General features: G+C 38.6%; 1 protein-coding gene across 9 annotated transcripts in view; it reads left to right on the forward strand.

The window, feature by feature from the left end:
- Positions 1-16,332, forward strand: part of WDFY3 (WD repeat and FYVE domain containing 3) — a 171,424-nt gene that overhangs the window by 74,485 nt on the left and 80,607 nt on the right. For 8 of the 9 annotated variants that reach the window (XM_066996496.1, XM_066996493.1, XM_066996495.1 and 5 more), the window contains 6 exons: positions 395-561; positions 3,367-3,834; positions 5,294-5,392; positions 11,696-11,889; positions 14,072-14,529; positions 16,174-16,257. In XM_066996496.1, coding sequence (XP_066852597.1) covers positions 395-561; positions 3,367-3,834; positions 5,294-5,392; positions 11,696-11,889; positions 14,072-14,529; positions 16,174-16,257 — 1,470 coding nt within the window. The remainder of the gene's footprint in view (positions 1-394; positions 562-3,366; positions 3,835-5,293; positions 5,393-11,695; positions 11,890-14,071; positions 14,530-16,173; positions 16,258-16,332) is intronic. The other variant, XM_066996498.1, reaches the window with a different exon arrangement.

Below are 16,332 nucleotides of genomic sequence, written 5' to 3' on the forward strand. Positions count from 1 at the left end.
CACTTTGTTAACACAAAATATGAACTATGAAAGTGGCACATGTAGTCTAGGAGGTTAAGTGCAGATTTATTTAATGGCAGACTAAGTATTTTCCTATAAGCTTCATGTTTGTAAGAAGAATGTAATGGTAATTTTTAATATCTATGCTTCTTTTTACCAGATTTTGGGGTTAACAGCAAGATTTATGAAGTTAATGTCTACAGGAAATAAGTACTAAGTCCTATTAAGGACTGACTTAATAGTATGAAATGTTAATGGAGAACATGTAAAATACTGCCAGTACAGGGCACTAAAAGCATGTTCTTGAAGTTAAAGAAAAACGGAAGAGATCTCTGATTAAAGTCATTCAAGTTGAAATAAACTTTTGCTAATGTGAGCTATTTGTTTTCTTTAGGTTAGAACAGGCAAAAGAGGCTGAATCTAAGGATGCTTTGAAGGACTTAGTTAATTTGATTACTTCCTTAACAACGTATGGTGTTAATGAATTGAAGCCGGCCGGTGTTACCACTGGAGTACCTTTCTTACTTCCTGGATTTGCAGTGCCACAGCCTGCGGGCAAAGGTGAGTGTTCATTCTCTCCCTCCATGTATTTTTTTTAAATATAAGAGAAACTGTATACCACAAAAACCATTCGTAATTGAGTATAGGTTCTTTTACTAAGATTGCATATCAAATATGCTTGTCCTAGATGTCCTCCTTCTTTGGGGTTGGTACTCACAGAAGCGTGCAAACAAATTTTAACTTTGAGGACTGTAGGGCAAGTCACACATCTCTCACTGCAAAGCTCATAGCTTCTATGTGGACATTTTAAAAAAGAATATCAGTGTGGAAAGATGCAGTGAATTGATTTATGGTGTTTTAGGATGATCTTATAAAATAGATGTGGAAGGCTGATGCACTGCTTTGGTGGTGCTTTTTGTTTTGTTTTTGTTTTCCTTCGCGCAGATGGGCCTTATGTTAGCTCTTATCAGCTCGGGCAAGCGTATCTTAGGAGCTGTAATATGTTTTTTGAGCAGCGGTGAGTATTCAGTGGTATAATCTGTGGTGTTACTTGCAGCCACAGTGAATTCTGATGAGGAGATAAGGTTGACTAAGTCTGAAGAGGAAAAGGTTTCTATAAAAACCAAATTAGGATTCTAGACACTTAAAATTCCATTTGATTTTGTAGGTAAATAAGGACTTTGGGATTAAGCAGGTGACTGTGTAGAGCGAGCTTGCTGCTTGGGCTTCTTTGGGGTTTTAATAACACTGGAGGCACTTGTAAAGTTCTTATGATAGAGTTAGCTTTATAGATTTATATCCTAATGGATCTGCTTTCACTGTTTCTTTCGCATATCACAGTTACTTGGACAATCACTTCCTTTCTCTGGTATTGAGAAAGTTCATTGTTTACGGGAACTGTTTTCCCTTTGTGCTAAACAGAGGAAGAAGATAATAGTTATAGAGTTGAATTTGTCTGTGTTCTAACTTACTGATTTTTGCCTAAGCTAATCAGCTTTCTGATACAGTAGCATGAGATAACCACCATCTCTTGCATTTTCAAAATAAAATCTTTTTATTTCATTTGCTGGTATTTGTCCTGACATCTAGCAGTTCCTTTTACTTGCTTTTTCATTCTATTGACAAGTTGTTTTTCTTTGGAGAACGTATTAGCACATTTTCGTAATTGATTTTATTTAATTTTTTTTAGGTTTTGAACTCTGTAGAGGTGGTGAAGATTTGGTTTCTTCAGGGGTCCTTGTAACATTCAAAGATAATGCATTAACCTGCTTGATTGCCTGAAAGAACTGTTTATACTTAATTAGAACATACCTAGTTGTATCGGTCACTGCCTCTGTTCCTGTGATATTTGTTGAGCTCTATATCCACTTTCCGACATGTTTCATTTCTAAGAAAGCATGCAAAAAGCCTGCTTTTAGAAACAAATGAATGTGATCTGCAATTTAACATTAGTATTCTCCCAGTAAGTGAAATTTTTGCATGTAGCTCTTCAAGGAAGTTTCGTGTTGCTTTCTGGAGGAATATAGCAGGGAAAGCAGTGAAGCTAGACACTGGGATAATTGAATTTTCTTTTAAATTGGACAACTTAGTTTACAAAAAAGGAGTAAGGTAGTATTCCACAGAACATGTGCAATAAATTGAGATTCTTCTCTTGCGAAAGGATTTTGATTTATGCTAATTGTTTGATTTTAGCTTGATTGAAAATGAGGTTTAATTGTTAGAATTTTTTTTTATAACTTTTTAAAGGGTGTTTGTCATGAGGTGTTTCTTGTATAATAGGATTGGTTTACTATGAGTTGTATTGTTCTTGCAAAAGTTGGAAAAGTTACCTTTGCAGCATCTTTCTAGTAGAATATATGCTCTGCTCACTGAAAAAATAAGGGAATCCGGGGAACATTCATAAGTGATGCCTTCTTGGGCTACATGAATGAGATTTTATTGATCTTAAGGGTACTTAGGAGAAGTTTGATCCATCTTTTACAGATGTGAGGTCTTTATGTTCTAATAATATGGCTGCTTTGTACTTTAAAACTTCTTCCATTTGTTTTAAGTTCTGAATTAACAGTACTTGACCTTGCCAAAGTTTTCTTATTCCCAGGCCTGATAGCCACGGCCACCCTCACACCGTCACCTGATACCAGTATGATTATTCACATAAAAATTTCTAATCCAGAACTGAGCAAGAGCATGCTCTCTCTTGAAGGAAGGCATCTGCTGGCCTTCCAAAGCCCTGTAAAATTTCTCTGCGAGGAGCTCCCCTCCTTTTTCTCATACAAGATGTCCAGTGAGCCGAAGGAACAGGGTTGCTCAGAGGCTGTGCATGCTGTTTAGCTTTGAACCCAGCTGATAAGACTGTGTTGTTGCTTATTGCTCTGCTTAATGAGGGTCATCAGATGTGTGTTCTTCCAAACTTAGCCTGCCTACTACTTGTGAAGGGCATAGTGGCCTTCCGTATTATGGAATACAGAATGCTTGACTATTGCTGTAATGCGTTTTCTTACGGACCATGTAGATGATGTGCAGGCTTTAATTTTTTTCTGTGACTGGATCCTGTTGCACATACTAAAAATAGGTCAACTTTGTCATCTATTTGAAAGAACTGATCGTTCATTTAGCTGCATGTGTAAACAGTTTCAGAGATGAAGATGTCATATAAGAAAGAACAGTAGATCATAAGATTTGCAATATAATTGCTTATGCAAATGCTTTTTTAAAGAGTCCATTTTAATTTTAAAAAAGGTAACATTCTTAATCACGCTTATTAGAGCGCATGGATCGTTATTAGTGACTGTGCTCATTGTTTATGACAATTCAGAACTTCCATTTTGATTTTTTCCTCCCATCCCACTTTGTTTCCTAATTCAGGTCACAGCGTGAGGAATATCCAAGCGTTTTCCGTCCTTCAGAATGCGTTTTTGAAAGCAAAAACTAGCTATCTAGCACAAATTATTCTCGATGCCATCACGAATATTTATATGGCTGACAATGCTAATTACTTCATTTTGGAATCACAGCACACATTGTCTCAGTTTGCAGAGAAAATTTCTAAGCTTCCAGAAGTACAGACCAAATACTTCGAGATGCTGGAATTTGTTGTCTTCAGCTTGAACTACATACCCTGTAAAGAACTGATCAGTGTGAGCATCCTTTTAAAATCCAGCACTTCTTATCACTGTAGCATCATAGCCATGAAGACACTCCTGAAATTCACCCGTCACGACTACATCTTTAAAGATGTCTTCAGGGAGGTGGGACTTTTGGAGGTGATGGTAAATCTTCTTCATAAATATGCAGCCCTTCTGAAAGATCCCACTCAGGCTCTGAACGATCAAGGTAGAGTGTGTGCTTCCAATTTTCTACTGCATGTCTCTTGGGGATGGTGGAGGCTAGCGATTAAGAGAAAAAAGCAATAAAGTTTGAATGCGTATCATAAGGGCAGAGTTCTACTGGGGACTGCTGTGCCATCTTGAAAACACACTAGGATTCCCTCTTTCTTTATGTCCTGCAAGAAGCTTGAGGCACAATCTTTAATGAAAGATACTGTGCGAATGCAAAATCATTAGAAGTTTATAATTTCCTTCTTAAATTATTTTTTAATGTATTTTTCCTAATATTTATGTTATTTTACATCAAAAGAAAAAATGAAGGAACAATACATAGACTACCTGCTTCGCTCCTGTGCACCAAGTTGTCCCTCTCAAAAAAATGTACTTAGACATTTCAGAAGTGCACCTAAAAGTGCTATCAAGCATGTATCTGTGCTCTTGTTAGGAGTTTGTTTCCAAGTTTAAAAAAATAAATATATAAAACTTCTTTTTATACTTTGGGTCTACATTTTTGTAAGAGCATTACCAAAAAAAAAAAAAAAGGCACCAAAACCAGCCACCACCAACAAAAAAACTGGCATTCTCATGTCCAGAATTTGACATCTGAGGTAAGCCACATAGTTGTTTAGTCTGCAAAGCAAGCACTGCCAAGTGCAAGCCGTATGTGCATAGGTATGCTTTTTTTATATTCTTTACTCAAACAGGAATAGAGTTAACATGTATCAGTGACTTTTTTTTAATTGTAGTTGTTGGCTGTTTCACCTGGGTTTATTGTATGAAGCTTTGCTGATGATTTGTGGCTGTTAATTAGAGGTAGAAAGCTGTGCTGCCAGCAGCTATGTTGGAAAACACACAGTTTCTCAAGTGCTTCTCAATAAATGGATCAAGATGTCATCTGGTTAAGGTGCTACCTGGGGTGGACATTGCCTTTGTGTTGTTGCTTGGTGCTTATTAGTCATTTAATTTTTTTTTTTATTTTCTGGACTGTTACAATGTGTTTAAAATGCTGTGCACCAACTTGGTTCATCTGTTATACTTGTCAAATCGTAAGCACATTTGAAGTAATTATGTAGATGTAGTTCTGTGTTGGTGTGTAGAATTTCTCTTTGCATGTACTCAGTACAGAACAAGACAGATCCATTTAGTCTTCAATGATTGTAGCTTGAAGTAACAACAGTTGGGGATATGAAACTACACGTATAGCTGCAGTGTCAGCCACTCAGCTCACACTGCTCAAAAGCTTCTGTTAAAATTATACTTTTTATAAAGGGCATTTTCAAACAATCTGTAATTAAGCTTTCCCATGGATGCACATGTAGACTAAATACAACTTGTTTTGAAATTTGGTTAGTCTGTGTTTTCTTTGGGGAAACAAAGAAAATGAAAGCATTGGTAGAAAAAAATGAAGCAACATCTTAGAAAAGAGTGATTTTTACCATGTCTTTGGCTTATGAAATTATTTTTAGGGGATTCAAGAAACTGTTCATTTGAGGACCAAAAGCAGCAGGCTTTGTTGGTTATGGAGACCCTGACGGTACTATTACAAGGATCAAACACTAATGCAGGTAAGTGGAGATGCTACTGGCAAATCATATATAAAAATGTTACTGAGAACTTTGCGTACAGGCAAAAGAGTCTTCATTTTCTATCTTCAGGCAGTTAATCACACTGAAATATTCTTTTTCTCTTGAAAAGTTCTTTCTGTAAGAAAATCAGTAGCATAAGCTGGAGTGCATAAAATAAAGGAGTTTCAGATTTTTTTTTATTTTTTTAATTAAGGTTCTTGGGAATTCTTTACTTGAACCACACACCCCCTCCCCCCCATTTCTCCCCAAACAATACTATAATAATTTGTGGTAGGGCTCGTAACACAGTTTGTATTTTGAAAAGTTTAAGCACTTAATTAGGCATGTAATTTGCTGTTGACAATGTTATGTGGACTGAAATCAGATTAAAAATGTGTGCCATTGTTAATGGAAGATGGCTTTTCCTTTTTTAGAGGTATATTCGCTCTAAAAGTCCGTATATATAAATAGGGCTCACTTGCAAGCGTCCTTCTCTAAATGAGGTAGATTTATATTAGTTTGTGCCTTATTTCATTATCCAACGCATGGTAACACTGACATAGACAATGTGTCTATCTCATATTAGTACAAGCTGTCTCTTAGAACTTAAAAAAAAAAAAAGTTATATATGTGTATGCATATATATATATAAGTAAAGTGATAGGTGTTCTTAAAACCTTTTACTCTGTTGTATTAGAGGAAGAAGAAAAGGAGAAGGGGTAGGGAAGGGACACCACCCTGAGGAACCAGTTTCTGGCCTTGGAGGCCATGAGACATCCTTCTTTCATCAGTTTATCTTTTTCTCAGTTCTGGCGGCTGTTTCCTACCTCTTGGTTTTGTTTGTTTCCTTACCTCTTGGTTTTGTTTGTTTCCTACCTCTTGGTTTTGTTTGTTTTCATTCAAGTAGGAGAGATGAGAATCCATGACAAGTGTTTAAGAACAAAATCGTGAAAACTGTCCAGCTCAGTTGACAACTGACTGTTTAACGATAGCTCCTGGTCTAATGGCAGAAAGCTTTTAATTTTTTTCTTATTGCTTTTGCTTGGGAGAAATATTTTCTTTAAATACAGGCCCAGTGTTCAATCGCTGCTAGACAAGTAGGACTACTTTGCTGAACAAACTTCTGTAACAAATGAGGTTTTGCTTATTCGTAAAGTTTTCTCCCACAATGTTCTTCCTTATGTAGATGGGTTCATTTATACTTGTGTGTGATTTTTCTGAATAACCACAGCTGTGAAAGCAGTCCAGTTGATCATAATAGAGAACTGATGGGTGAATGAATATTTCTCAAGATAAAGTAATATTTACAATAAGGTATTGCTTTAAAATGGAAAAAAGTAATAGGGAATCAGCAGGGAGTCGGTCCAACCATTTGGTCCATCTTTAAGCCTTAGTTGGTGTCTTTCTCATTTTAGGAGATTGTCGCTGCTACCCTGAGCCTTCTGAAAGAGTTTTGTTCTGCCTTTGGCAAGTTATGTGCTTTGTGTCTGCTTTGCTTTGTTTCTTAAATCCAACAAGATGGTCATTGAAAGCATAGTGGCTTGCTAAAAAATAAAAAAAAAAATCCCATTGAGTTGATGGCTTGCTCTTTCTTAACTCAAGGGAGTGTTTGAGCAGGGAGATGTTCTCAAGTGCATCAGAGCTTATGTGAAGGGATCGATCTGTACCTGTAATCCACAGTAGACCAGTGAGGGCTTTGCTCCAGATTAAGAAGGAGGTGCTGGAGAAAAGTGTTGTGTTTTAAGAAAAAGCAAGGGAGAATTGGCTTCGTCTCTTCCTCTCCTTTTTTAGGGAAGTGTGGAAAGGTACTTGTGTTAATCTGAAGCCCATGGTCTTTTTCCAGCAATGAAACAAGAAAGCAGGTTAAGAGTAAAAATGTGCTCCTGTACAAAATAGCATGCTAAAACATACAATGACTTTACTGAGGAAACCATCCATGATTTGTTTATATCACTTGCTAGCTAATCTAGAGCTCGTATCAGAATATAGCAGCTGTTATTTGTGACCTACAGGAAAAAAAGGTTTTCACGGTTTTTCTCTTCCCACCTTTATTTATAATTTTCCTGTTTTGTGGGAGAGTACATGTGCATTGAAAAGCTCCTTCTTCTAGCTTTTGACCAATGCAATTCCAGCAGATAATGTTTTTTTTTGTTTTATGGGTAAAAATGCTTGCATACCTTAATTCTGTGTCATTATTCAAATCCTTCAGAGGAGTTGAAATCTTGCTAGGGCAGGACAAGAGTGACTGTTATCAGTGCAAGCAAGTGAAAAACATTTCATCTGTCTGCTGCAGTCCAGGAACTGAGTGCCAACATGTCTGATATGGTTAGTGGGAGAGATTCAGAGTAGACCAGTAACTGCATGTTAGTATACTCTGGAGGAGTGAAAATCCTGTCTGGGTATATTTTGAACGAGTTATCGAAGTTTAATAAAATTAGCAATATTGCTTTTGGAAGGGCACGAAGTCATATAGTCTAGCTCAGTGCAGAGGCTGACCATCTGCATGTAGGTCATTCTGAGCAGATCTTTGGAGTAGCTATTGAAAAACCTACCCAGAAGGTTTTTATGCAGTGTTCCTACCTCAATGGTCCTAGTGATTTATCACTTGTCAATGTTCTTCCTCGCAGACAATGCATTCTCTGTTGTAAGTTAAGCTGAAATCTGTCATCTATCCTATTGTTGATGCTCTTGGAGGGCAGCAGCAGATCCCTAATATATTTAAAATGGTCACGTGTAGGTTGGATGATTTATATTCTCTTGCTATGTCTCAGGTGCAATATGCATCCTTCTTAATATCCTGTGGTATTAATTTGCATTTTTCTTCCTGTGCAATATTTAGACTTAATTGTCTTGTCATATATTTGTAATCCTCTGAAACCTCCAGTGTAGTCTAAGCCATTTCACTGCTGCACTTGTTTTCAAGTTCTGCCGAGCTTGTGGTTTGAGATCACTTTCAGAGATGGCTTTGGCATTCCGGCCACTGAGCATTTACGTCTGCAAGCTTGGCTTTGTCCACACACTTGATAAGTATGCTCTTTAATCCGTCAGCAAAGGCATTTTTCACAACACTCAAGATAACCCCCAGTGGCTTGTCCTTTGTCAAATCAGAAAGGCATAGCGGAGAAGCAGACATAACTCTGCGCTGATGTTTCAATTAGTTATGCGTTTAGTCTGTCATGGTTGCATTTAGGCTATTTTGTTGGGTTGTTTGTGAGAATGCTGTGGATAACACTACCAGAAGCATTCCTGAAGCTGAGATACATTGCATAGGCTGCTTCCCTTTTACCCACTGTGCTAGTTATCCTGTCAAGGGGGAGGAAAAAAAACAATACTGTTGATTTAGTTTATAACTTTTCAATGGTGATTGAAGAAACAGGCTAATTAGGCTGAAATAAGAAGGTTCCAGAGAGAAATTAGTATAGATGACAGGTGAATCATGTGAATCCATTATACACTTGCGCATTTATTGCTCAGCTTTGGTTTTCCCATGACAGAAAAGGCAGAATTAGAAAACAATCAGAAAGGAGTGGTGCGAAGGGAAGGTTACGTATGGGAGCTTCCACATAAGGAAAGTTTAAAACAAAACAAAAAAACAGGATTGTTTAATTTCTAAAGGTGAATGAGAGGAGGTGGTGTAAATACGTGATAACATCTTTGAAGGACTGGAACTGCCTTGTAATTCATAAGCGGCAGGTCTGTTTGCTGTTAAGCAGCCGTGCTGACCTCACCTGGGGAGTTGAAAGCAAACATCAGTTCCTCTTTGCTACTTCTCGGTATTGAGTTCAACTCCAAGTATCCACTAGAGAAGTGAAAGGAAGTGCATGAAACACGTCAGAGGTGTGGTATGGCACCACAGATGTTGTTTCTAAGGACCACAGAGTTCAAAAGCCACATTTCAATCAGTAGCTCCAAGTTCAGGAGTATGATAGAGCTGTACAGGAGAAACAGGTAAGAAACCATTTCTCAGAAAAGTTGTGTTTGTTGTTAGTGCAGTATGATGGGGACATGAGCACAGAGGTAATGTATCCAGAGGTCGGCAGAGGTTTTAGGTCAGCACGCATGGTCACAGAAACAGGCTTTATTGAGCCTTGTGCTGTTTCATCCCATACTCAAAGCCTCAAAGCTTAGTTTCTGGCTTTAAACTCAGTGTGTCTCTTAAGGTTTCTTGAATATTCAATAACTAATGAGAGAAATTCATATGAGGAATTTAGGTGTCCCCAGACCCAGACAGATTAACAGGGTGGTCAGAAATCCAGACTGAGAGTAGGGGAATTATGAAATGTTACCTCGCTATTTGTGAATCGTAAATAGTCCTGGGTTGGAAGGGACCTCTAGGGGTCGTCAAGTCCAACTCCTGCTGGAGTTATCTTCTGAAGAGACCACAGGAGATGCTGCAGTTGCCCCGTGGAGGGGTGCCACAAACTTCACTGCCTTAGGGTTTGAGGTCTCTACTTCTGCTATGTCCAAGTCGGTGTCTCATCCAAAGAACGTAAGAGAAAGCAGGAGGCAAAAACTTGGAAATGGATTGTGGAAATTGGTATATATACATTAGAGTGAATGTCTTGACTAGCTTGTTAATAGTTCTTGTCATTTAAACTGCCCTTGTAATTTACGGTCACAAAGAAAATGATCTATTTTGATGCCATAATGTAGCATCGATCCATTTGCTTACTCTGTTCTTACCTTATGTAATTACACAGGCCACTACTCTTGCTGTTGATGCTGTGCTAAATACATGTTATATGTTCTGTAAACATTTCCATTTCTTGTTTATTATGTTTTCAGAATGGATTTTCAATTAATATTGCACGTGTTCTTCTGCATATCCGGTAAACTTGAGAATAATGATTTGTTTAAGCTCTATCGCTCCTGAGATGGATCATGGCAGAAGAAAACTTCTGTACTGTCCTTCAATCCTTGTAGATAGAGTGAATCGGTGCTCAGTCAGTGGTCATAGCTTGGCTGCTCTTTTCCAGAAGCCGTTACATTTTGGCAATGAACCAAATGTAATACAAACACCATCCTTAAGCAAAATAACCAATAGTCTTCCTTAAAGATACAGATTTTGTTGCATTTTTATGTTCTTTCTGTCCGGGAGTCTTCGAACTCTAGCACAAAAAGAATAATGTTTGTTGGAGTAATAGGATTTGTGAGGAGGTTGTTAGAACGGGGACGAGTGGGGACCACGGTGGGCTTGGGATTTGGTTGGGTGCTGAACCCGCTATTCACCCCTTCCATGTTTTGGGCTGAGGCCAACTGCATGAAGTTCAACAAGGCCAAGTGCCGGGTCCTGCACCTGGGGCACAACAACCCCAAGCAGAGCTACAGGCTGGGAGATGAGTGGCTGGAAAGCTGCCTGGCAGAGAAGGACCTGGGAGTACTGGTTGATAGTCGGCTGAACATGAGCCAGCAGTGTGCCCAGGTGGCCAGGAAGGCCAACAGCATCCTGGCCTGTATAAGAAGCAGTGTGGCCAGCAGGTCTAGGGAGGTGATTGTCCCCCTGTACTCGGCTCTGGTGAGGCCGCACCTCGAGCACCGTGTTCAGTTTTGGGCCCCTCGCTACAGGAAGGACATGGAGGTGCTCGAGAGAGTCCAGAGAAGGGCAACGAAGCTGGTGAGGGGTCTGGAGAACAAGTCTTACGAGGAGCGGCTGAGGGAGCTGGGCTTGTTCAGCCTGGAGAAGAGGAGGCTCAGGGGCGACCTTATCGCTCTCTATAGGTACCTTAAAGGATGCTGTAGAGAGGTGGGGGTTGGTCTATTCTCCCACATGCCTGGTGACAGGACGAGGGGGAATGGGCTAAAGTTGCACCAGGGGAGGTTTAGGTTGGATGTTAGGAAGAACTTCTTTACTGAAAGGGTTGTTAGGCATTGGAATGGGCTGCCCAGGGAGGTGGTTGAGTCACCATCCCTGGAGGTCTTTAAGAGACATGTAGATGTTGAACTTAGTGATATGGTTTAGTGGAGGACTTGTTAGTGTTAGGTCAGAGGTTGGACTCGGTGATCTTGGAGGTCTCTTCCAACCTAGATAATTCTGTGATTCTGTACCCTTGTTTTCAGCACCTTTAGTGAAAAATACTGCAAGAAGAGTATCATTGCAGTTCTGTTTTGTTTAGCCTGAGAGGCAAACAGCAGTAAAAGTTGTTAAACATCTGTATGACTAAAACCCTGTCAATCAATCTAAGAAGTAAAACTAAATGCCTTTCATGTTTTCTTTGTTGTTATTTGTTACTGACTGTATTTTTTGTTGTTGTTACTTGTGCTCCTATCCTTTGCCACTCCCATCCTCACCCCCAATCTGCATAGGTATTTTCAGGGAGTTTGGTGGTGCGAGATGTGTGCACAACATTGTGAAGTATCCCCAATGCCGACAGCACGCACTGATGATCATTCAGCAGTTGGTGTTATCGCCTAGTGGAGAAGATGATATGGGCACTTTGTTGGGACTGATGCACTCTGCTCCACCTACGGAACTGCAGCTGAAAACAGACATCTTAAGGGTAAATGAAGTATTGCTTAGGACTTTTACTCCTAAGCCACTAATTCACTTCTCAGTGTATTCTTTTTAAAAAGAAGGGATTTAATTGGACGGATGGATGGTTGAATGGATGGTATTGAGCTACTGAAGTTATGGGGTTGAAATTAGTACATTTGATGCATTTTTTTGGTTTCCATCCATCCATTGCAGTTTTCAGAATCACAGAGATTAAAGATAGTGAATGAATTTATGATTTTAGTACTAATCACTTGTAATCAGCCTTAGGAAATGGGGTTCTCCGGTTATGATGATCTTCCCTGGCAGGGTATTATTCAGTTAAATACATAGAGAATACATGGGGAAAAAAGCAAGCATGTAATACACAAGTGTTTTTTCAGCACTAGCTTGTGTTTTCTTGAGGCAGACCTGCTTTTTTATACCACAGTGCTTTAGTTCTAAATGTTTAATGAGTCAATATAAATGTTAATCATAGTAACCGCAGCAGAAGATAATTCTATATGGGGGAACGGGGGACAAAAACAAAACTAGCAAAACACTTGCTTTTAAGCAAAACAGTGGAAACATTGGAAAGGAAGACTGGGAGTGGAGGAAGGGAAGACTGTTCTTTCTTACGCTTTATTTTTTTGGTTGCTAATGTAGACCCACAATTTCTTCTCAAAATAACTAATGCTATTTTTAAAATTAACATGATATTATGGTATGAGGGTAGAAAAACTATGGCAAGTAGTAATAGGTAAATGAGTTTTACTGGAGAGAACTCACACATTTAGGTTCATCTCTGTTATAAGGAGCTGCAATATTTCTCTAGCTGGTGAGCAGCCTAATGTTATTCTAAAAGAGAAAAAGGAAAGGTAATAAACCGAGTCATTTTACATGTTTTGTATATCAGTGTCTTCACTAACTTTTAAGTGTGTCTCATTCATGATACTTAAGGGCAGAGAAAAATTACTGCAGTTCCCAGTGGATTTAAGGTAGTATGTCAAGGTTCCTGACTCTTTGTCTGACCTGTTGTTGTTTTTGCCTGCCGTCTGTCCTGTGTTCAGAAGCTTTGGTGATGGAACTGACAGCTCAGAAGGGTGCAGTGATATGTCCCTAACTATTATCCAGGTTTGGCAGGGAAAATGAGATAATGCTCTCAAAGGAGTGAAAAACAGTCTGTTTCACTACTCCTCAGAACAGCCAGATTCTGAAGAAATACACACTGGGTCGTGGAAGACTTATTTTATTTTTTTTCTAGCCTAGTTTCTTGTACCAGTGATGGTTTTCTACTGTCTGTGATCATTTATAGAAAGGATTTTTTTTGGTATTCATTATTCACGTGTGGGTCGAACTTTCCATGACAACTGGCTTGTTTCGGTTGGGCGGGATTTGTACCTGCCTCCATTCACCCTGGTTTCACAGAGATATTTATATTATTCTGTGATACTTTTATTATTATTATTCTACATTCACTCATACTGTGGCCTTGTGTTCATTCAGCCAGTAACATTTTCTACATATTTGTTTCCCTCTCAGGTTATTTTTGATTGACTGCTCTTTTAAAGCTATGTTTCATTCAACTCAAAGATTTATGGGTTTCATTGTAGAGAAAGGCTAAAACTAAGAATTTTTGTGCTTTTTTTTTTTTTGCTAAATCTTTGCTGTTGTGTTATGTTTGACTGCCTGTAGTACCTAGTCCAGGTGCTTATACTTTATATATTTTTACAACCTATGTTAGTGTTCTCCAAGGTTTTAAGTGGTTTGATTTCTCGTAGCTACAGGCAGTAGTTTTCCCGCTCTTGTTTCAAATTGTTTGTGAAGTATAATGGCGGAGCAGATGCCTCTCTAACAGCTGTATTCTCTTAGTGGTAAGGCAGAGAATTACTTGGCGATTTTGGGTCCATTATAGGTGTAGTCAAGCCTTTTTTGTTGGCCGGATCATTTACATCCTTAGTATCTAATTTCTAAATTAGGGCTAGTGCTTTGCTTCTTCCTCCAATCTCTGTCTTTTTGTTTTGTAACCTCTTGATGACATGGACTCTTACAAAGATCTCTGGAGACTTGATGCATTACCAAATTCTGACAAATACTAACAATTTTGCTTGTATCTCAAAATAAAACATTCCTGTCTTTTTTTCAAGCTATTAGTAATGCTGCAGGTTTTTTTTTTTCTTCTTTGTTTTGATGGTTTGTTTTGTCCATAGGCCCTACTCTCCGTGCTAAGAGAGAGCCACCGCACAAGAACTGTTTTTAGAAAAGTTGGTGGATTTGTGTATGTCACGTCTCTGCTTGTTGCTATGGAAAAATCTTTGTGCTCACCGCCGAAGAATGGCTGGGAGAAAGTAAACCAGAATCAAGTGTTTGAACTGCTCCACACTGTGTTCTGCACATTGACTGCAGCAATGCGCTATGAGCCAGCCAACTCTCATTTCTTCAAAACAGAGATCCAGTATGAAAAACTGGCAGATGCTGTTCGCTTGCTTGGCTGCTTCTCAGACTCAAGAAAAATAAGTCCATTGAATGTCTTTCCTTCAAATACACAACTATTTCAAAGACTATTGGAGGATGACCTAATATCCCTGGATTCTGTCTCACCTATGTTAAGACACTGCAGCAAACTTTTTATTTACCTCTACAAGGTAGCAACAGATTCTTTTGACAGGTATGACCTTTGCTGTTTTTTCCCTGGTATTCCCCTAAATAGTTTCCTTCAAATGTCTTCGTTGCAAGCTTTTATATACCCGTCTTAATCTATTTCTTTGTTCCTTTACTCCAGTGAGAGGAATAAGTGTCTGCATCTGACCAAATATTGACTTAGCTTGCTGGTGTTCTCAAGGGTATGCAATATTCCCTCTGATGTTGAATGTTTCTGTTATGGTAGCAATTAAAATATAGATGTCAGTTTGTGATTATATTTGCTGAGTTTAAGCAGCCTGTTGGTTGATAGGCAGACTACTTGGTTGCTTTGTCATATAGAATGACTGGAACTTTATGCATTTATTAAGTCAAATGAAAAATAGGTTGTTGAACATGACACCTTAACTTATTGTTTGCTTTGATATATGGGACTGGAAAATAAGTCACTGGATAATATGATGAATTTACTTTGTTTTAGATGGATAGGTATGTTCTACAAAGCTCTACCTAGCCTGAAATTGTTTTAAAAATGTAATGGGAGACAGTCCTAGAGTTAAGCAGGTAGAATTTAGTGACACCTGACATAAGGAATGAAAAGTAATGCATGTCTTTTAGGTTGATTCAAAAATTACAACAAAGTGTATTGAAGCATGTGTTTAAGATTTGCTTGTCTGAAGGTAATTCTCACTTAAGATACAAGGTACTAAGAAGTAAAATACAGACATAGGCTTTATACGTGGGGCCTTGTAGGTTCTGCACCCCAGCTAATTAATGAACATAACTATTTTCTCGAAGATGTGCCATTGCATTTAGAATCAAACCAAAAGGATCTGATTTTCCAAGCATGGCAGGTGTGAATGTGTATGGTGAAATTCTAGTAGATCTGCAGGTTGGTCAGGCTTTCTTCAGGTAGGTGACTAGTAACATACCAAAATCATGGTTTTGTTTATGAAAAATTTGTTTCCAAAGTATCAAATCATCTTTTGTAGTTTAAAAAACACAAACAAAACAGTGACAAAAACAAAACAAAGAAACCACCAACCAAATAAATAAATGAATTTCTTATTCTCATTTTGAAAGATGATTAAAACATTCAGTTTGAGGGAGGAAAATGTGTATTAAGAATGTGTTGCACATGCTTTAGTAAATTGTAATACTGGCTAACAGTAGAGTATGAGGATTCAATGGGGTAAGTAAATCCCATAGTGCTTGGGCATAAGCTACATCATTAATTTCCTTTTTTACTTTTGCTGTCATCTTCAGTGACTGCTTTTTCCCTTCTTCAATTTTCTGATGCTCAGTTCTTGTGAAGTTCTTGTTGATCTTATCTCTTAACCACATTGATCATACTTGCTCAGGCTTTACTTTTCCTTCATTTCTGCTGTCTGATGTAAAAATGTTCTGTTCTGCTAGCGTGATCGTGTTGATAAACTCTGCGAATACTGACCAAGTGCTGCAGGGTCATGCCATGCAGCAAGGATATGCTTTGCATGTCCGCGTGTTCACCTGGTGCATGTCGCTCAGTAGTGTCCTCTGTCGTCCGTATTGTTTCTGAAGAACAGATCCTAGAAAAGACTTCATTGGTGATGGTTGTGGAAAGCTAACAAGCTTTTGGCCTCTGGTTTCTTCTCTAACCTCTCTGTCCTACCCCTGTCCGTTTTGTCTGTAGTCGTGCAGAACAGATCCCTCCTTGCCTGACAAATGAGACTTCTCTCCCCTCTCCCTGGGGTACGCCAGCTTTGTCCAGGAAAAGGTACCGAACCTTTTAAGATCAGTTGATCTCAGTTCTGGTTTCTCACTGTTGTTTCTTCATTTTCGTTTTTCCCTG

The sequence above is a fragment of the Anser cygnoides genome, chromosome 4 (assembly GCF_040182565.1).
Source record: "Anser cygnoides isolate HZ-2024a breed goose chromosome 4, Taihu_goose_T2T_genome, whole genome shotgun sequence".
NCBI classification, from domain to species: Eukaryota; Metazoa; Chordata; class Aves; order Anseriformes; family Anatidae; genus Anser; species Anser cygnoides.